At 48.9% G+C, this 22,516-nt stretch overlaps 1 protein-coding gene across 1 annotated transcript in view; it reads right to left on the bottom strand.

Moving 5' to 3' along the window:
* LOC122800243 (RNA-binding protein EWS-like) overlaps positions 1–22,516 on the bottom strand; it is a 782,654-nt gene that overhangs the window by 278,543 nt on the left and 481,595 nt on the right. Inside the window, exon 6 of the mRNA XM_044069735.1 lies at positions 21,212–21,364. Within this exon, the coding sequence (XP_043925670.1) occupies positions 21,212–21,364 (153 nt within the window). The remainder of the gene's footprint in view (positions 1–21,211; positions 21,365–22,516) is intronic.

The following is a 22,516-nucleotide window of genomic DNA, read 5'->3' as shown; positions in this document are numbered from 1 at the left end:
TTTGTAACCCTCGGATATGATCGACTGTACCCATCTGTCTTGAGTGAGGGAACGCCAGGCTTCTGGGTACAGCGATAGTCTTCCCCCGACTGCCTCCAAGGATGGACAGCCGGGCAACACCTGAGGGATGCTGAAAGGGCTCGTCAGAGAGAGGCTCTCTGCTTCCCTGGTTTTGTGGACCCCCTCTGCCTCTAGAGCGGCGTCTGTTATTGTTACCCCCTCTGCCTCTAGGGGTAAACTGACCACGTGAATCCGGCGTGACTCCTTGGGATTTGCGGAACCACATTTTGCCACCCTTCTGTCCTTTGGGGTAAGGTCTAGAAGGGGTGGAAAAACGGACCCCTACGGCAGAGAGTCTTGTCGTCCTGCTCACACCTGGTCAACGTTTCCTTCACTTGAGGGCCAAACAAAGCTGACCCATCAAAGGGAGAGTTTGTGAAGGACGCCTTAAAGGGATCTGCAAAATTACAGAGCCGCATCCAGGCTTGGCGTCTAAGAGCCACACCTGTACCTGCGGCCCTACTCGCTCCATCAGCAGCATATGATATCAGTCGCATGGAGGAGTTAGCAATAGAATTAAGGGTTCCTAGCTGCAAAGCAATTTTTTCTTGAGCCCCTGCAGCTGTAGGATCCTGTACTACTTCACCTAGCTCCTTAAGGATATCCCTCTGGAGTCTGGTGAAGTGACATAGGTAGTTCAGCGAACGCATAGCAAAGGTCGCTGAAGAGAACATCCGCTTACCATATCTATCCATGGTCCTAGAGTCCTTATTAGGAGGATTGACAGGTACGGAAGGATCTGCAAGTTCCTTCTTAGTGGCAGCCGCCACCACCATGGCATCAGCAGGGACACCTTTTGTGAGGAATTGCTTGTCCGACGGGGCAGTAATAAATTTAGGCGGCCTCCTAGGGACTGGCTCTACAGAGTCAGGAGCAGCCCACGCCTTTCGAGCAATAACCTGCATCAGGGGGTCGAAAGGCGGAGACACCCAGGAGGTAGAGGGCCAAGATCCAAACACCTCCAGGTATACGGACTCATCCTCAGAGGGATTATTAGTGGGCCAGTTTCCCCTCTGTCTAAGGAGTTCTAGGATGTCTGAAAAGGAGACATCCTCAGAGGGGGATCTTGGGGATCCCTCTGACTCATCTAAGTCAGTATCTGAAGTGATAGACTCGGGGGAGTCTACGTGTTTCCTCTTACAGGTCCTCTTTCGCGGAGGATCTCCTGACAGATCAGGAGAATCCTCGGAAGAGGGGGTTCTTCCCAGTGGGGAAACCTGAGGCGGAGGATCTCTGGGTCCGGGAGCAAGAGAAGTGGCAGAGATGTCAACAGGCACCATAGAGGGAGGAGCTAAGGGAACAAACTGCTGGCTGAGTCCAGTGGCCAGCACACTCCACCTCGAAGGCTCCCCTCCCAGGGAGGTCCGAGAGAACCCGTTCCGAAGAACCAGAGGTCCGAGAGAACCCGTTCCGAAGAACCAGGAACTCCAGGACCCACCGAAAAGGAAGGCTCCGAGGCAGATGTCGGAGCAGAGCTCACCAAGGCCGAGGCTCCAAGGGGAAGAGTGGGGTCGGACAAGGGTCCGATGCCACTCACCCCCTCGGAGGAGACCAGGGAAGCCCGACCACCGAATCCCTCTAAGGAAGGTCTCGAAGAGGAGATAAGAGTAGAGGCTGAAGGAGCAGAAGGGGGTATCTGTCCCTCGGCCGTAGCAGAAACCATTCTCGAACACTCCAACTCCAAACTCTGTGGTAGAGTCGAAGGAGGAACTGCAATGGGGTGTGGACTAATAGTCGTCTGTTGAGACTGACTATGTAGCATTTGGGCCAGTGCCTGTGATTTTAATAATCTACTGACCACTCTCTCTAAATCATGGTCAGAAAGCCTGGATGACCTGGATGATCGGCTCCGATGGCTCCGTTCCGAGAGGAGAGGAGAAGCCGGAGCCGAGAGTATCGGCTCCAAGGAAGGGGACCTAGACCTCTTCCTCGAAGGAATCATCGGAGCCGAAGAAACCTTGGAAGCTGTAGGAGCAGACTTTTCGGCACCGACAAAGTTTCGATGCATCGGCTCCGGCCGGAGCCGATACAGACATAAAGGTAAGGGTGTCAGAGCCGATCGGTGCAGACACCGAAGCCTGAGCCACATGGTGACTGGAACCGATCGGAGCCGACACCGAAGTGGTCGAACCAGAATCGGCACCGATACCCATCGGTGCCGAAGGTTTGTGCAAACCAGAATCGGCTCCAGCCGGAGCCGATCTCGACTCTGAAAGAGTCGGAGCCGAGGCCGCAGGCTTGGACACAGAAGCCTGGGCCTTGGAAGACTTAGAAGTCTTAGATGGAGCCGACTTAGCCGGAGAGCCCTCCGGCTTAAGAAGGCCCCTCAAAATAAGCTTATTCCTCCTTTCCTGCAGGACTCTCTGGCTAAAAGAATGACAAATCGCACAGGAGTCCTGCAGGTGGAGAGGTCCCAGGCAGTATAAGCAAGAAGTGTGACAGTCTGTCAGAGACATCTTCTGACAGCACGAGTCACACTTCTTAAAGCCTGAGACCCTTTCTTTAGACATGGTGCAAAAACTCACACACACAACACCTGTCCAAGAAAAAATACAATCCCAAGAAAAAGGGGAAAAAAACTATTCTCTCACAAACACACACACACACCCCCTAACAAGGGGGGGATGGGAGAAGGCCTGACTAAAAACTTTTTGGAGAGAGGGAATTTTAGTCAGAAAGGGACTAAAACTAGTCTAAAACTATAAAATTTAAGTTAAAAATGAACTAAACTGAAAAAGCGGCAAAAGTAGTAGTGTATAAATCACTTACCAGGAGCTGGTAAAAGGAGGACCTCATCAGCGAAGCGGCAAACGAGATCTGGGTACTTACCGCCTTGCATCATGGGATATGGGGCTGCCTCGAGCTGGTAAAAGTGACTCTCGAGCTTAGCAAGTGCCGAGTCGGAGCAGAGGATCGGCTCCGAACCCATCAAGCAAGAATGAAGGCGAGATTGACAACTTAACATTGTAGGGTTTTGTTCTGAGAGAGACCCTGTCTGGATAAAAAAGGATAAAGCGTTCCACAGCCATGTGAGCCTGCAGCTCTGAAACTAGTCTTGCAGAAGTTATTGCTAGGAGCAGAGCTGTCTTCCAAGTTAAGAACTTTATATCCCCAGTAGCAGCTGGCTCAAAAGGAGGCAAGGTGAGTTTTTCCAAGACATAACTGAGGTCCCATGCAGGTATTGGCGTTCTCCTTGGAGGTCTTAAGTTTTTGGCTCCTCTGAGGTACTGTCTTAAGGATCAGAAAAGAGTGGTGGCTCTGTATTGTAATGAGCTGAAATGGCAGAGGCATAGATTTTAATTGGTGAAAAAGATAGGCCTTTCTCCAGCATCTCAGTTAAGTATTGCAAAATCTGAGGAATATTTGGGACAGCTGTATCAGTTCCTTGAGCTTGGTTCCAAGTGCAAAATCTCTTCCATTTCCCAGCATAAGATTTTCTAGTACTAGGCCTTCTGGCTACTAAAATGACATCCTCACAACTTTACTGAGAGGTGCTGTTTGTATGGCTAGATTATCTGCCATATTGCCAGGTTTAGAGTCCTGAGTTGGCTATGCAGAATCTGATTGTTTTGCTGGGACAGAAGATGGAGGTACTTGAGGTAAGGTCCAGGCCAGGCATTGGGACAAGTTCCTTAAGATCAGATACCAGTACTGGCGTGGCCAGTCTGGGCAATCAGACTAATTTTTGCTTTCTCCTGCCTGACCGTTAGGAGTACCTTGGGGGGGGGGGGGGGGGCAGTGGAGGAAAGGCATATACTGATAGGTTTGTCTAGTTGAAAGATAAGGCGTCCACTTTCCAAGCTTGTCTGTGATGAGTCCTTGTACAGAATCTTTTTAGTCGATTGTTTTGAGGTGAGGCAAACAGATCTATGCCCGGGCGTCCTCATTTCTTTATCATGCTCAAGACTTGTGGATCCAGGTGCCACTCGTGGGGATCCATGAGTTTTCTGCTTAGTTTGTCTGCCAGAGTATTTTCCTTTCCTGGCAGGAATTGTGCCTGGGGATGAACTTGGTAAGTCAATGCTGTGTCCTATAAAGCCATGGATTGTCTGCACAGGGGTAAGAATGAGTACCCCCCTGCTTGTTTATGCACCACATGACCGTGGTGTTATCTATCAGTAGTTGTCCCGGATGAAGTAGGTCCTTGAAGGCTGTCAGGGCATTTTGAACAGCTAGTATCTCTTTTTGATGGATATGTAGATGCTTTTGGTTTGTGGACCAGGTGCCCTGAATGCCTCTTCCTGCCATGTGTGCCCCCCCAGGCATAATCTAAAGCATCCGTTGTTAGGCTCTGCCTGGCTGGGGGTAGTGAGTATGCCTGCCCCTTGTTTTGGTGACAAGCCTTTGTCCACCATCGAAACCCCTGTTGCAGGCAGGGAATTAGAGTAATCGTTTCCAGACTGTGGCAATGTGTCCAGACACTTTTTAGGTACCACTGAATTTTCCTCGTATGCAGTCTTGCATATGGAATTTGTAAGATGCAGGATGCCATGAAGCAGAAAGCCTGCAGAATTTTTCTTGCAGATAACTGGGCCTTTGTTGCAATTTCCTTGAAATAGTCAGTTGCCTTTGTCTGGAGTGAGATAAGCCATCTGGGCAGTTGTATTTAAGCTTGCACCCAGGAATATTATCTCTTGAGAGGGTACTAGTTTTGATTTTTTTTTGTTGACCGTGTACCCTAGGCACGTTAGAAGTCTTATCACAAACGTCAGATGTAGTAGAATGTCCTTTTTCTCTGCTTGTATGAGGCAGTCCAAGTATGGATATATTTGTATTCCTCTGTCTGCAGTAAGCAATTACTGGTGCCAGGCACTTTGTGAAGACCCTGGGCGCAGTAGATAAGCCAAAGGGCAGTGCAGAGAATTGGTAATGCTTTGAGCCAGCCTTGAATCTGAGGTATCTTCTGCATGATTGTCTGATTGGGACATGCAGGTATGCTTCTTTTAGGTCTAAAGTCACAAGCCAAGCCTTGCTGCCCAGCATGGGCAGGAGCTGCCGTAAGGTCAACATCTTGAATTTTGGTATATCCAGGAAAGTGTTTAGAACAGATAGGTCCAGTATTGGTCTCCATGCTTTTTCCTTTCTGGGTACCAAGAACAGTCTTGAGTAAAATCCTTGTCCCTGCTCTTGCTGTGGCACTTGAATAGCCCTCATGTCCATGAGAGCTGCTACTTGTTTGAGCCTCTGCCCATTGATTTTTTGGCAGGTCTGGCCAACCGTTTGCCCTTGGCAAGATATGGAAATGAAACTTGTAGCCTTGTGACACTGTCTAGAACCCATTTATCCTGGGTTGTAATGTGCCAGTTTTTGAGAAAAAAAGTGCTAGTTTTCCCCCTAAGGGTGCTGCCAGAAGATAAGTGCTTGATGCAGGCAGGGAAAGTCATTGAGACTGTTTCCTGTATGATAGTGCTTTGTCTTCTCCACCTTTGGAGGTAGAAGCACTCCACTGCTTAGACCTGTAGGATCCTTGCGGCTGTAATCTGCCCCTTTGAGGTCTGTCAGAGTGGAAAGGACCAATTCTTTGTAGGCCAGTGTCTGTTAAATCTAGGTGGCTGTACCTGTAAGAAATCTTTGACCGTTTGCATAGACTTAGCTTTGTCCTCCATTTTCTTTAACACCTCATCTGCCTTAACACCAAACAAGGAATGTTGTAAAGAAGCATCTAATAATTTTGCTTTAACATGATCAGGCAGATTTTGTTCCTTTAACCATGCATGCCTCCTAATGAAAGAACTCGTAACAGCGGCCCTACATGAGACCTCCAGAGAATCAAATCCACATTGCAAAGTATGCTTTCCAAGTTATTCAGCTGCATGCAATAAATCCTGCATTTCTTTTTCTGCACATTCAGAATTTGCCATCATTTTCTGTTTAAGCAGTGTCATGATATATTGCTGATATTTGAGCATATGAAACTGTCAATTTAAGGCCCTCATAGCCAAAGTAGCAGATGTGTAAATCTTTTTTCCCCATTTATCCAGTGCCCTAGAATCCCTGTCAGAGGGGGTAGGGTTTTTTGCAGTAGAAGCCTTGATCCCTTTTGGAACCTGAGAAGTAGTTTCTGGGTCTGCAGTAGGGTTTTTGAAAAGGAATTTATGAGCGTCAGGAACCCTGTATTATCTGTCCGGCATAACAGGAGCTGGAAGTAAAGAGTCAGGGGTCAGACTAGACTCAGAGAACACATCTACAATGCCCAACACAGGTGGAATAGCTAGAGGCCTGTGTTGAGGTAGTAAAAGGAAGTCTGAGCCTTTTCTTATATTCTGAAAAATCTTGGCTCTCCCAAGTGGAAGTGCTCCCTCATGGTATGCAAGGTTTCCCCAAAAGAGTAGTCCTCAGGAGGAGAAGCTGAAGGAATTGATTCTTTAGCACCAGAATCCTCATGGGGGGGGGATATTCCTGATCAGAAGAGGAATCAGAAGAAATGGAAACTGGATCTGAAAATTCATAGTCTCTTGCTAGGCCTCAACAGGAGGGGGATGGGAACCCCTGATCAAGGTAATGAAGTCTTCAGCCATTTTGAGCATCTGTTTTTTGGGCATGGGGGCCTGTACTTGTGGCCAGTGAACTTGTTCCTTTGCCTTCAAATGTGTTTTAGTCTTTGAAGTCGGTTTAATATACAATTGCTTGGGTATGAATACACCCTCAGAAGCCAATGCCTGCTCAGCAGCTCTGGACCCATCTGAGGGAACAATCTCCGAGGTTCCAATACCTGGAGTTTCCAGCGGCCTGTCCGTCTCGACGTGGGAGTCGGTAGCAGCCTGCGACTCTAAAGTAGCAGGCGTCAGGGGCTGTGAAAGCACCTGAGAACCGGCGACTTGCTTAGGAGAAGCTTCGTCGTTGGTTTTGGACCTCTGTTGCCGGTCTTTTTCTTTGCATTTTTTGTGAACTCCGGTAGTCGGATAGCTATCCGACGACACTGTATAATTAAATCTTTGCCCAAAATAGCTTAATGCAAAATCGTTCAGACGCTTAATGGTGTGTTGGTTAAATCTAGCACAAAACCGACAACTAGCAACGTCGTGGTCAGGGCCTAGGCAAGGAATACAGTAAGAATGAAAGTCCTTATGAGGTATTTGCTTCCACAAGAAATACAATTACATTTTTAAGACATCGGTCTGGAGCAAAAAAAAAGTTTTCCCAACAGGGTACTCAGCTTTTAATGAAGACTTCGGATCTAAAACTCGAACAAGAAAATCTCAGGAGTCGGCCGACCGGCACTTGCGAACTGCTTCTGCTTCGGGCACCGTACGGCAAGAAAGACTGAATAAAATGGCGTCGGCTGCATCTTTAGACCCCTGACGTCGGTGAAGAGGTGACAGCGACTGACGCAGGACCCAAGACTTTGGAATTCAGGCAGACTGAGGGCAACCTGCCAGTGGGATAACCCAAATGTAATGACTGCAACAGTGAAACACGAAGAACATCCTGGGGTTTCTGCTGTGTCTGGGTCTGGATTAAGAAGCCTGGAAGGGGCCGGAAAGGACCAATTCTTAGAGGGCCAATGCCTACTGAATCTTGGAGGCTGAACTTGTAGTTTGCATAGATTTAGCTTTGTCTTCCATCTTTTTAAGAACTTCCTCAGCTTTATTGCTAAAGAGGTGGTTCTGATTTAAGGGCACATCCAACAGTTTAGCTTTAACATGATCAGGCAAAGATTGCTCCTAAAGCCAAGCATGCCTTTTGAGTACAGACCCAATGACAGAAGCCCTGCAAGAGGCCTCTAATGAATCAAATCCAAATTGCAAAGTATGTTCTCCAACCTGTTCAGCAGAATGCATTAAATCCCAGCACAGTCAGGAATCAACATTTTCTGTTTAAGCAATCCAATAACATGTTATTGATACTTCAACATATGAAACTGACAGTTTAAGGCCCTAATGGCCAAGGGTGCAGAAGGGTAAACCTTCTTACCCCATCTATCCAGTGCCCTGGAGTCTCTATCAGAAGGGGTAGGATTCTTAGCAGTAGAAGCTTTAATGCCCTTGGGTCTCTGTGAAATAAGTCTCTGGATCTGCAATAGGATTTTTAGAAAAGAATTTGAGAATCAGGAACCCTGTAATATCTGTCAGGTGTTCTGGGAGCAGGAGGCTAAGAATCATGGGCCAAACTAGATTCCAAAAAGGCATCAACAATGTCTAGTACAGGAGGTATAGCTAAGGCCTATGCTGAGGCAGGAGTAAGAAATCCCTAAGCCTCTTTTTTTGAATCAGAAAAATCCCGGCTTTCCCAGTGGAAATGCTCCCTTAGAGTGTGTAAAGGTTTCACCAAAAGAAAAATCCTATGGAGGGGAAGCAAAGGGAATAGAGTCCTCTGCATCAGAATCCTCCTAAGTAGATAAGGGTAAATCCAGATCAGAAGAATCAGAAAAATCAGAATCCTGGAAAGAAGAGTCAAACAAATTCAGTCCTAGGTCTCTTAGAAGGGGGTGGTTGGCTTCCACCGATTAGAGTTATAAGATCTTCAGCCATTATTTGTTTTAGGCATAGAGGCCTCAGCATGCGGCCTGGGCATCTGTTTCTTTGGCATGGTTCGAGGTTTAGGCCTTAAAGGAGGAGGCGTTGGTTTAATATACAAGCCCGTAGGCCTGAATACATCCTCAGAAGCCGGTGCCTGCACAGCGGCTCCGGACCCATCCAAGGTAGAGACATCTGCAGGTTCCACAGTTGAAGCATCTCGCGGCATACCAGACTCCGAATGGGTCTCAGTAGAGGCCTGCGAATCAGAAGTAGTGGGTATCAGGGGCTGCAAAAGCGCCTCACTGAGTACCAGCAAACTGGCAACTAGCTACGGAGAAGCATTGTCGGCAGCTTTGGACCTAGGCGGCCTGTCAGTCCCCAACGGGGTACTTAGCTTTTTAGAAGTCTTCGAAGTAGTATTCAGCAGTAGTAATCTCTGGATCTGACCGACCGGCACTTGCGAACAGCTTCTGCTTGGTACGCCGCAAGAAAGACTGAGGAAAATGGCGTCGGCTGATGCCTTTATACCCGAAGACCAGCAGAGATGACGTCGGGTGAAGTGCGACATCAGCCGAAGCCGGACCCAGACTTTGGAATCCGGCCGACCGAAGGGCTGCCTGACGACAGGACAACCCATTTGTTATGACTGCAGATGCATCCTTGAAGGACATCCAAAGCATTTAGAGGCAAAAATATACAGACGGATAGTGCATTGATTAAATAAGGCACAAAACCGACAAGGTACGTCGTGGTCAGGGCCTAGGCAAGGAATACAGTACGAATGAAAATCTTTGTGAGGTATTTGCTTTCCACAAGAAATGCAATTATTAACTTTTACTGACATCACTAAGGAGCAAAAAAAGGTTTCCTCAATGGGGTACTTAGCTGTAGTTGAAGACTTCGGTTCTGAAACTCTAAAACAAAAATTTCAGGAGTCAGCAGACGGGAACTTGAACTGCTTCTGCTTCGGGCACCGCACGGCAAGAAAGACTGATGTAATGGAATCGGCTGCATGTTTCATACCCCTGACGACCTGACTTCATGGAAGAGACTTCAACCGATAAAGGACCCAAGACTTTAACCAGGCCAACTGAGGGCAACTGCAAGCAGATAACCCAAATGTAATGACTGCAACAGTGAAACACGAAGAACATCTTAAATGGATAATAGACCTAAGGGCAGATTACCACCCCCCAGGCTTGAATGCAATGGTACCATGGAAACCAATTCTGAAATAACAAGGTCTGAATGGGAGGAGATACCAACAGCTTCAATATTACTGGCCTAAAATAAGGGAGTGTTCATTTGAGTGACAGCTACTATGGGGAATGCTACATATGAAAGATAGCTACTACGAGGAAGTGAAGTAAACTGAAGGATATCGAAGTGACGACTACTGCATGAGGTAGCGATGCAATGTATTTCAAAAGACCATGACTGGTCTAACCAAGTTTTTAAACATTTAGTTTTAGGCCCAGTAAACAGGATCTGAAAAACACTAAGGCCGAAAGTGCTTGTCCTGCTTACCTATTTTATCAGCATTGCTGCATTAAAGTTTTTATGTGAAATCTGTGCTCTGTTCATGGTGGTACGTTCAACTGTCTGTTTTGGATTAGGACTACCTTCGGTGGTGTGACTTTCTTTTTCTTGAATAGTCTGTACAGGAGGGGAGGACTTTGTCCCTCCTTGCTTGTTGAGGTACCACATCACTGTGGTGTTGTCTGTGAAGATTTTTAAGAGGACCTGCCGGAGCTAAAGTTGGAAGGCCTGCAGGGCGAGGAGTATTACTGTCATTTACCAGAGATTGATGTGCATTTGTTTGTCCATAAACCTTGCACTGACCTTGGACCCAGAGTTGCCCCTCGCCCAGGTCTGAGGCATCTGTGTGTGCATGATCTGGGAAGGGCTGGGCATTTGTAGGGACAGGCACGGATTCTGGGCAACTTGGGCAAGCCACCATTTTAATTCTTGAAGACAGGGGAGGAGTGGAATCCTGAGGATGAGAGTGCAGAGTCCACATCGAGCGAAGGTACAACTGAAATTTTCATGTGTAGCCTCGTTAGGGTCAACATGGGGACAGTAGCTAACATGTACCCCACAAGTCTTTGGAATTCCCTCGCAGTCAGGGCTGATGAATGGAGAGCAGATTGGAAGTAGTGGGAGGGGGATGCCAATTTTTCCTCAGAGGCCATCCTGATGTCTGCCCTAATTCTGCATCACAGGAAGACAATGTCCTGTGTGGGGTGGAGTTGGGACTTTGGGAAATTTATCAGGAACCCCAGAGACTGCAGCAGGTGCAGGTGGTCCTTGGTGTGAGCCAGGAGAGAGCCTGCTGCCTGAATGAGTAGGCTATCCAGGTATGGGAATATTTGTATTCCCCTTGTCCTGCAATAGGCAATGACTGGGGCTAGGCACTTTATGAATATCCTTGGGGCGGTGGAGAGCCCAAAGGGCAATGCACAGAACTGAAAAAGTGAGAAGAGCCTGCTATGAATCTGAGGTATTTCCTGGAGGTAGGCTTTATGGGGGTTGTGAAGATAGGCCTCCTTTACGTCCAGGGTTACCATGAAGGCCTTAGGGAGACTGAGTGGAAAGAGTGGGTAAGGTGAGCATCCTGAAGGAGGGAACCTTTTTTAGAAGAGGTTGAGGTGGGAGAAATCTAGGACAGGCCACAATGGTCCTGCCTTTCTGGGCACCAGAAAAATTCTTGAGTAGAAACCTTTCCCTTGGCTGGGGGGCTGAGTCTATGGTGTCTTAGTAAAAGGTTGTTTAAAATCTGGATTAGGAGGAACCGTTTAGATGCGGAGGGGGGGGGGGCAGTTTTGGAGGGAGTGATTCAAGTCATTAAGTACTCATCCTTCAGGATGGATAAAACCCAGCTGTCTTATCAGGGACTAGGCAGGGAGACAGTGAGAGAGACAGGTGGATAAGGGGATGGTGGCAGGAGAAGGGGGAAGGAAAGCTGGCAGGCAGTCAGACACTGCCTGCCCTGTCAGGAAATAAAGGCCTCCGGCAAGAGGTCCTTGGCTGGGCAGGCTGTTTACTGGGAGGCTTTCTAGACCTAGGGGGGGCTGAAGGTCTTGATGCCCTTCTTATGAATTGTGTTTTAGCCAGGAAGTTTATCTGGAACTTTGGGACTGGAGAGACAAGGAGGTGCTTGAGGTCTTGAAGCTCCTTCCCTTTCTGCTGGAGAGACCTGGAGATCAGCTACCTTAGCACCACGAAGGGCAGAGTGGTCCAATGGGGCATTTAGGAGCTTGGCTCTGAAGTCATCAGGAGTGGCTGCAGATGTAGCCAGGCACATCTAAGCATGGATGCTGATGCAGCTGACCTGGCTGAGGCCTTGGCTGCATCGTATGCACACCTAAGGGAGTACTTGTTCATTTGTGAGACAAGCCAAGTAAGGAAGACAAGGATACTTTGGCAGCAGTCAGGAATATCATTAAGCTCTTTGGATGCTTTTGTCCAGAAGGACCAAGGAGTACTTGGCCAGGTGAGTGGCAATTTGTTGCCCTAAAAGCTAGGGTAGCAGAAGTACAAATCTTTTTTCCCCCACCTGTCCATGGCTTTGTTGTCCTTGTCTGCAGGCAGGACAGTGAAGTAGGAAGTAGTTTGGATGCCCTGTCCGTACAAATGGAAATAGTGGCAGGGTCTGCGGAGGGCACTTGAAAAGAAATTTGTCTGTGTAAGGGACCCTGTATAATGTGCCTGCCCTTCGAGAGGCTGGTGGTTGGGAATCTGGGTAAATGGATGCTGCAACAAATGCATCCAGGAAGGCAAATTGGACAGGTGGAATAGGAGTCGGATTTGGAGACTCCATCGGAATCAGATCATAAAATCTTTTTTGTGCCTCAGGCATGTCTGAGCATTCCCACTTGTTCTCTTATGAGGTTAAGTGTCCCCAAAGGTATAATGTGCCTGCCCTTCGAGAGGCTGGTGGTTGGGAATCTGGGTAAATGGATGCTGCAACAAATGCATCCAGGAAGGCAAATTGGACAGGTGGAATAGGAGTCGGATTTGGAGACTCCATCGGAATCGGATCATAAAATCTTTTTTGTGCCTCAGGCATGTCTGAGCATTCCCACTTGGTGTTCTCTTATGAGGTTAAGTGTCCCCAAAGGTTACGTCTTCTACTGGAGAATCATGCTCAACAGAGATCTCTTCAGGGGATCCATATCACAGGGGAGATGAAATCTGGGAAGAGTAGGAGAGTGTCACCAGAGGAATCAGACAGTTCCTGCAGGATGGCTCACAGTCCTTTCAGGTAATGAAGGCATACGGCTGAGGAGATGAGCCAAAGGGTGAGCTCAGAGGAAGGCCTGAGAGCAGAGAAAGCATTGTAGAGACTCTGGCTGACGGCCTGCCAGTCAGGTAAGGTCTCTGGTGTCAGAGAAATATGTCTGGTCTTTTGCTTTTTCTTGAGTGCCTAGCTGGCATCTGGCTGCCGGTAGGCCTGGAAGGGATTTGTAGGGGTGGAGGAGGCACGGTCCGAAGCACACACCAGAAGTACTGGTTCCCCCTCTGGTGTCTAAACAGGCACTGGTACATCCTTCCCGGACGTGTTGTCCACTCTAGATTGTGCAGCCTCCTGAAAGGTACCCGCTGTATCCATAGTGGCAGAAACTTGATCCTCAGCCAAGCTGAGGAGCAGCAGAGGGAGGTGCAGTGGAAGAAGGTCGCATGGGCTTGTCCCTATTCCTTGGCAGTTCAGATGGGGTGGCGGCAGCTTCCATACAGAGGACTATTTGCTAAGGTGCTGGATCTCAAGGTATACGTTAAGAGCATGTAAGCGGTGAAGAGACTTTGGGATGAACGATTTACAGATGGCGCAGATTTTATAACCGTGCTCCCTACCCAGACAAGAGAAATTAGAAGTTATGTACTCACCATAACGTTCCATCTGAGTAGGTGTATTCATTTGTCTGCAACCTGTGGGTTATGGATCCGATATCGGATCCGAACCGGCATGGTTTTCCAGCTATGGATCCAAGCTCTCAGCTCCTCCTCTCACCCATAATGCCCTGCTCTACCCTCATGACCTCAGATCAAGTTTGCCAACAGCAACACCACCCTGAAAAGGGTAACAGATAATATGCAGGGAACTGAAAGGCCAGGGGGATAGGAGGGCAGGATGGTTGCAGACAAATGAATACACCTACTCAGATGGAACGTTATGGTGAGTACATAACTTCTAAATCTGAAGTAGGAGATTCATTTGTCTGCAACCTGTGGGACAGAGTCCCCAGCTACCTGAATCTTGGGCGGCCATCATGGAAGGATATTCCGGAGCACCGCGGAGCCAAATGATGCTCTACCCCTAGATGCAAGATCCAACTTATAGTGGGAGATAAAAGTATGAGATGAAGCCCACGTGGCTGCTGCACAAATATCATCTAGAGGAATCCTAGCCTTGAAGGCTGCCGAGGTAGATACTGACCGGGTTGAATGGGCATGAACACCCTCCGGTGCGGGCCTTCCTGAAGCTTGATAAGTCAATAAGATGCACTGTGAAATCCAGCGAGACAGAGAAACTTTAGAAATTGGCTTGCCCAAATTAAATTTTGCAAAGGAAATAAACAACTGGTCGGATTGCCTATGACCAGCCGTCCTGTTTAGATAAAATCTAAGTTGCCTGTGGACATCTGAGTGAAGCTTATATTCACCTTTGTTTTCATATTTAGGGAAGAAAACAGGGAGGTTAATGGACTGATTAATGTTTGCTTCAGAAGCAACTTTAGGAAGAAAGGACGGGTTGGTCCTGTGGTAGACACGGTCCGGATGAAATACCAAGTAAGGAGGTTTAGCTGATAATGCTTGAAGCTCTGAAACTCTCTTGGCCGATGTAATGGCTACCAAAAAGGCTGTCTTGTAAGACAAGAATTTGAGATCCACCGTAGCCGCTGGTTCGAAAGGGGGGGGGGGTCAAGGCCTGGAGAACCAAAGAGAGGTCCCAAGGAGGAACCGCTTGTTTTACAGGGGGCCTGAGAAGAAAAGTACCTTTAAGGAAAATTTTACACAATTTTGCTGACATAAGAGGATTAGAGTCATGGCCAATGTGATAATGAGAAATTGCCGCCAGTTGTACTTTGACTGTGGAACTGCTGGCACCATCGTTAAAAAGAGTGGTTAGAAAGTCAAGCACTAAGGGGAGAGGAACCGTGAAGGGATTCAAGGCCTTGCCGCTCCGCCCACAAATAAAACCGTTTCCACTTGCTGCGGTAGACTTTCCTAGTGGACGGTTTATGAGCTGCCACCAGAATTTCTTTAACAGGTGACGAAATACCGGGAGTCCTGATCAAGAGTGGAACTGGAGCAGCCAAGCGGTCAGCTTCAGGTTGTCCAGATTCGGAGGAGGTATGCAGGATGGATGGGATATCAGATCCGGAATGGGATCTAGAATCCAAGGAGGATTCACCGAGTGAGACCTTAGAAAGGGGAACCAGATCTGTCGAGGCCAAAACGGAGCAATGAGAATCATTCTGCAACCCACCCGAGAGGCTTTCTGAAGAACTTGGAGCATCAGAGGCAAAGGTGGATAAGCATACAGAAGACCGGGTGGCCAAGCATGCACCAGAGCAGCTCTTGGGGAACCTCCTGGAGGAGGTATCAGAGCGAAAAAACTGTCGCACTTGGTGTTTGAGGGAGAGGCAAAAAGATCGCATGAAGGAGTTCCCCACCGGGCGAATATGCGTTCCGCTACTTGAAAATTGAGAGACCACTCGTAAGGGGTCAGAATGGTGCGACTGAGCTTGTCCGCCAGGATGTTGGACCGACCCGGAATGTGCGTTGCTATTAGAAAGCGGTTGGTGGAGATTGCCCATTCCCAAACTCTCATGGCTTCTCGACAAAGGGGGTAAGACCTTGTTCCCCCTTGCTTGTTGATGTACCAGACCACAGACATGTTTGTCCGATTGAATCGCAATTGTTCCCAAGGGAAGAAAGTCCTGAAGTGCTAGCAACGCTAAGAGCACTGCTCTCATCTCTAGAACGTTGATATGCAGTAAGGTCTCTGAATCGTTCCACGTGCCTTGGACGGTCCGGCCCACAAAATGCCCCCCCCCCCCACCCGAGGCGGGAGGAGTCTGTGGTCACCGTGGCGAGAGGGGGAGAAGCACAAAATGGGCGGCTCCCGTGGAGATCTGGAGAGTGAAGCCACCACAGGAGGGACCGCTTGCAAGCCTTGCTGATCGCAATGGGATGATGCATAGGGAGAGCAAGGTATGACCACTGTACTAAGAGAGTCCACTGTAGGATGCGCATATTGAGCCTGGCAAGAGGGAGAAGTGCTATAGCAGACGCCATGGACCCTAGAGCCCTCAGGACCAACTCCGCCGGAACAGAACTTGAGTGGAGAATGGCCCGCACCTGGAGCTGCAGATTTTGAACTCTGTCCGCAGTGAGGAAGGCTCGTAAACTCCTTGTGTCTAGCCTGGCCCCTATAAAATCTAAGAGCTGTGTGGGCGCCAGGTTGGATTTCTTTGTATTTATTGTAATGCCCAGAAAGGGAGCAAGATGGAGAAAGGAGTCTCGCGCCAATAATAGTAGATGCCTTGTTGGGGCGGTAAGAAGCCAGTCGTCCAGGTAGGGAAAGACCTGCACCCCCCTGAAGCCTCATGTGGGCCGCTACCACTGCTAATACTTTGGTGAACACCCTGGGGGCTGTGGTGAGACCAAAGGGAAGGACCCGGAACTGGTAGTGACTGGCTCCCAGCCGGAAGCGGAGGAACCTCCTGGAGCGCCTGTCCATCAGGATGTGGTAGTACGCATCTTTGAGGTCTATCGAGCACATCCAGTGATTTTCTCCCAGAAGGGGGAGAATAGATTGCAGAGTGACCATTGGGAATTTTTCTTTGGGGACTGCCAGATTCAAGAGAGAAAGGTCTAGAATTGGTCTTAGGTCCCCCGTCTTCTTTGGCACTAAAAAGAACCTGGAGTAGAACCCTGATCCGATCTGGTCTGGGGGGACGGGCTGGATGGCTCTTTTCTTTAGCAGATGGCCAATTTCTGCCAAAGCGGCCTCCCGTTGACCGGGTGGAACGTCTGGGAGGGACTTCAACTTTGGAAAGTGAAGAAAGGGGATGCGATATCCTCTGGATATGATTTGGAGAACCCAGCGGTCTGATGTTATGGACTCCCATGCCGCTAGGTGCCGCGAAAAACGTCCCCGACTGCCTCCAGAGTGGAGCAGCCGGGCAACCCCTCAGGGTTGCTGCGCGGGCCGTTCAGAGAAAGGTTCCCTGGACCCGAAGTTTCTGGGAGCCCCTCTGCCTCTAGGGCGGCGTCCTCCCTGTCCTCCTCTGCCACGGAAGGACTGGTTGTCCGGAGCAGGCTGGGACTGCTGCGACTTCCGGAACCACATCTTCTTCTGACCCTTTTGGTTCCTAGAGTAGGGCCTCTGGGGTGCAGAGAAGCGGATTCCGACGGCAGACAGCGTCTTCCCGTCCTTCTCGCTCTGGGTCAACGTTTGTGACGGTTTTGCCAAAGAGAGCAGAACCATCAAAGGGGGCGTTCGCAAATGACGCTTTGAAGGGCTCAGAAAAATCGCAGTGATGGAGCCAGGCCTGACGCCTAGTGACTAGGCCTGCCCCTGCGGCTCTAGCGGCGCCTTCCGAAGCGTGGGAGAGTAGCCGCATAGAGGTATTAGTAACTGACCTAAGAGTGGCCATGCGGGTGGAGTGCAGCACCCTGTCCTCCTCCGACATGGACTCTGGGGGAGATGCAGCGTATTCTTTAATGAGATCTCGCTGCATCCTAATGACGTGTGCCAGGTAGTTCAGCGCCCTTACCGAGAAGGTCGCTGAACTAAACATCCGCTTCCAAGCAGTCCATCATCCGAGACTCCATGCTCGGGGGATGGACTGAGGGACTCTCCTGAGCAAGTTCCCTCTTGATGGCCGCCGCCGTCAACATGGCATCTACCGGAGGCCCCTTACTCCAATGGGCACGGTCGGACAGTGGGCTGAGGATCCTATCGGGCCTCTTAGGAATTGGCTCCAGTGTCCGGTTCCTTCCACGCCCTGGTGGTAATGAGGTCCACCAGGGGGTCGGCAGGAGGGGACACCCAAGAGGTAGACGGGCCCGCTTCAAATGCCTCCAAGAACACGGACTCGTCCGAGGAAGACTTGGGGGCAGACCACCCCATCCCCCCTTATACGGAGCATTTCCATGATATCTCCAAATGAGACATCCTCGGGGGGTGACCGTGGGGAGCCTTCCCCTTCCTTCAAGTCCGTGTCTTCCGTGAGAGACTCGGGGGAGTCAATGTGCCTCCTTTTGCACGTATGCTTGCGAGGGACATCGCCTGGGGGGCTGTAAGAGGACTCCTCGCAAGCAGCAACTTGTTCCATTGGATCAACTTGGGGCACAGAGGCAGGCTGTCCCAAGGGCCGGATGGTGGAAGCCTGGCACAGTGCAGAGGGAGCGCGGGACGGAGCCGAAACAAGTGCCGGGGGTCCGGAGACCCTCAACAGGGCCCTCTCCACTACATCAAACGCTGAAGGGGAGCCGACCTCGACCAAAGGATCCGACAATCGGCTCCCCCTCAGATCCGAAGAGTGGATCGGAGCCGGCGCCGAAGCGCACGGATCCGAAGGGACAGTGCGCTCCGACAGACGGTGCCGAAGGAGCACTGATCCCCCCGGATCCAAGGCTCGGATCCAGGCTCCGAGAGGTCGGATCCGATGCACTCGAGGGCAGGGTCGGATCCGAAGTACAAAGTACTATCGGCGCCGACCTACCCCCGGCTCCGAAGCTGCTCGGCTCCAGCTGCTCCGAACCTGGATAGCGGGTCGAAGAAGGAGCAATCGGTTTGAAAAAGGGGGTTGAGCTCCCCCCCAGAGGGGGGGGGGGGCAAGAGCACTCCCATCTGCATCTGGGCCTGGATGAACCTTCTCATCATCCGGTCCAGATCAGCATCCGAAAGGCTATACGTGGATCTCGACGAGGCTACCGAGGTAGGCCTGGAGTGCCTCCTCGATAGCCTTGACGGAGATCGGGTCTCCTCCTCCTCAGGTCCCGGTGAAAAACACACTGGAGACCGGAGCCGAGAAGGAGGAGACCGAGCCGACAATGGAGCCGACAACGGAGCCGGGGGAGAAGCCCGCTTGGCTGGCGGGGCCGAAACAGAGGTCTCGGCCCGCCGCTTATGGTGCTTCTCCCTCCGGTCCCTTTTCTTAGCATCCCTCTCCTCCGAACCAGAAACGGGAGGTTGAGTCCCAGGAGGAGGAGGGGGTGCCGCAGAGGGAATAACCGTAGGCACGGTTACTCCCGAAGGAGCGGAGGTCGGAGCCGAGTCCAGCAGTAAAAGGCCCGCCAAAACAAGCTTGGACCTCCGCTCCTTCAAAGCCCTGGGGTTGAACCCTGCACAAATGGAACATCCAGATGTGAGGTGTTCAACCCCCAGGCATCTAACACACCGAGTGTGGCCATCAGCTGGGGAAAGCTTATGGCCACACTCGGAGCATTTAGAAAATATAGATTTGGGTTGGTCTGCCATCCCAATCTAACAAAGTAGTTACCAAACTAAAAGTAACTAAACAACCAATATACACACACAGGCCCAACACACACACACTACGCCAACAGCGAGGGGAGGGATATAACTTTTAGATTAACTCTAAAAAGTAAAAATATCAAAGGGGAAACCTACACTTTCACACAAAAAATCAATAAAAACTTCAAAATTCTGAAATTTAACAGTAAAACTAGCACTTAGCTTGAGAGCTTGAGAAACAAATCCAGTCACCATGCGCGGCAAACGAGATCTGGGGTCATGAGGGTAGAGCAGGGCATTATGGGTGAGGGGAGGAGCTGAGAGCTTGGATCCATAGCTGGAAAACCATGCCGGTTCGGATCCGATATCGGATCCATAACCCACAGGTTGCAGACAAATGAATCTCCTACTTCAGATTACTGGTTGTGGGCATCTACGTGGAATTTGATTAACCACAATTGCACTTGCCCCTACAGGACATGGACTAAAATACAAATGACTGAAGAAAAACGGCCCAAACGGGGTGAAACAGAACTTGACGTCCGTGAGTAGCAGGAACACCTGGCGTATGGCTGGCAGCTGAAAAGTTTTGAGGGCTGGTGCGTACAGACATCACCTTTATGGCCCACGTACCTGCCTACACGTCAGATGTCCAACGTACCAAGAGGGACTGGAAAAGATTTGGAAACCTGGCCAAACAAGCTGAACGGAAGAAGATTAAACCCACTAGTAGGAATACTGCAACACTGGAAAAGGATATCTGTGTATGCTAGAGATATGATACAGGACAAAGCCATACGGGTGCACGTCATCCACAGCTGCAATGAATTGCAGAGGTTTCTGAAGGGTCTCCAAAATTTAGCAAAACTGTTAATATCACCAGGGCTAGTTTTGGCACTAGCAGTATTCCTCCTAGGTATTCAACCTGACCTGAGAGTACAAACATCTAAACAGATGCTCTTATTGATAACTGTAGCAAAGGTAGGTATGCCTAACTGAGTGCTCCTGGAAATTAACTTAAGTGAAATGCAGAAGCAAAGGAAGGAGAGATGGTGGAGCCATCTAAATTATTACCTTCATCAGTGGATGCCCTGGCTGAGGTACCCAGATGACGGCAGAGGGTCTAGTTGATCAAAACTAGAGATGTTACAATGCTCACTGGAGTCTGATTCTGGTAGATAAGCACAAAAAGATAGGTGGTGCTATTTTCTAGGCAGAGGAGGATGAGGTGCAGTACACGACAGGGTGGCAAGTTCATTCTCAAAGGTAGCACAGTTGTTGGCTCCTTTGCCCCTATTGCTTGCAGATCACAGAACTTGTTAATTAACCCATTTGTTTCAATCACTGTGCAAGAGTCAGAGATGGCTCATCTTTCAGTCAGCTTTCACTGCTGATCTGAGTGTTTTTTTTCTTCCCTTCTTTACATCCTGATTCTCACATACACCCTATGAAGAGAGCAGGGAAGTGACTACAATGGGCTGTCCATGAAGAAAATCTCACTTCCACAAGAGGTGTGGCCTTCAAAGTAGCACCACACTCTCCCCACAGCTAAGATGGTTCTCTGGTCTCCAACTAGGGAGACTAGTACTGCCTTGAGTGCAAACAAATCTTCAATGGCCATACCCCTTCAACCTCTCCCACTCAAACTCTAATGCAGGAATCACAAATAAAACTTTGGACACCTGTGTAGCAGTTATAGAACCATCCTTCTTTAAGAAGCTGGTTTAAAAGATGAGCACAGTAAACTAGCACTGATATGTAACGTTTTAAAATTCAGTAAATCATTTCTTTTGAAGTTCTGCACTATTTGCATTTTAAATAAAGCATTATTTACAAAAAAAATTGACTGATGCACATGTTAAGGCAAAGGCATCAAGTAGCGCAATCACCAAGCAAAGTGCTGTGAAATAGCAAACCCCTCAGTCCTGCAAAAAAAGTAATCAAAAAAATGGCAGATTTTAACACCAGCCATTAGGTGTCTACTAGCTTTCGACATTTTAGGAACTCCTATTCTTAGCTTTCTCTACAGACAACTAAGCACCCTACAAAGTAGTATTCCCTTATCTTCACAGCTGGCTCCCTCATACTACATAAACATCGGTCCAGAGCATCACAAAGACGCACAAGAAAAACAAATTACATTTCAGCTTAAAGTAGACTTTAAGGCTGAAACTGAAACATGCTATGATGAAATACCCACCTAGTAGGAGGATAAGAAGTTGGAGCACTGGTAGGCTGCACCGGGTAACTGCCTGGTACCTGAGGATAGTTATAACCTAAATTTGGTTGACTGTAGCCAGTAGTACTTGACTGTGGCTGGCTTGTCTCTGGTGGTTTGCTGGCATCCAGGATCCTGTAAAATTGATGCATAAGAAAAAAAACATTACTAGGCTAAAATTTAGGCATACAGGCTTTAACAGTTTAGCTCTTATTTTGGTATACAGATTTCTACTTCACAAATGTGCTAAAATATGAACATGTTATCATAACAGATCTGTGTTGGCTGTTTCCATTTGGTTCAACCTGTGGGTTGTCTGATCCGATGCCAAGCTACCAAAAACTTCAGCTCGCCAGACTCTGTCACCTATACCCATAGCCCCTGCTCCTGAGCTACCTCAAAATTTGCTCCATTTTCTACGTAACATTTTCAAACTCAGTACCAAACAAAGAAAAACAAGAAAAGTACAGTTGTGTACACTTACCATAAATGTAGATGTTCGAGTGTATTCACTGTTGCAGTTATTACATTTGGGTAATCCTGCTGGCAGGTTTCCCTCAGTCGCTCTGAATTGCAAAGTCCTGGGTCCTGCGTCGGCTGCTGCTGCCCCTTCCCTGACGTCAGGTCATCAGGGGTATAAAAGATGCGGCAGACGCCATTCTCTCTAGTTTTTCTTGCCCCAAGAAAGGGGGAGGGTGGGTAACCTGGACTGCAACAGTGAATACACTAAAATCTACACTTACGGTAAGTGTACACAACTGTACTATGTTCGTGTTTCACTGTTGCAGTCATTACATTTGGGTAAAGTCCCAAAGCTATGGATGGGAGGCTGGATCTAAACCGCATGAGGAGTGGCTATGAGGTCCTGTAGAACTGCAGTGGTAAACCCTGCCCTGGATTTAGAGTAGAGTGGCAGATGATAGTGCTTTGTAAAGGTGTGCACTTAACTCCAAGTAGCAGCCTCTAAAATGTCCTTGGTTGGTACTCCCCTGAGAAAGGCTGCTGAAGTAGCAGCAGCTCTGGCTGAATGTGGCCTAATGCCCTTAGGCACTGGCTTGCCATGGTGTAAAGTAGCAGAAACGAATGCAGTGGCCTATCCACTTTGAAAATGTCTGCTTAGAGATAGCCTTTCCTTGTGATCCTGCAGCATATGCCACTAGTAATTGGTCTCTCTTTCTGAAAACTTTGGTTCTGTCCAAGTAGAATCTAAGCTGTGTACATCCAAAGAATGCAGAATTCTCTCCCCCTTGTTCTGTGGATTTGGATAAAAAGTTGGCAGATGAATAA

Source organism: Protopterus annectens, chromosome 4.part0 (assembly GCF_019279795.1).
Source record: "Protopterus annectens isolate FY-2018-M chromosome 4.part0, PAN1.0, whole genome shotgun sequence".
Classification (NCBI taxonomy): domain Eukaryota; kingdom Metazoa; phylum Chordata; order Ceratodontiformes; family Protopteridae; genus Protopterus; species Protopterus annectens.
The sequence above is the reverse complement of the archived record's forward strand: the minus strand, read 5'-3'. Positions and strand labels throughout refer to the sequence as shown.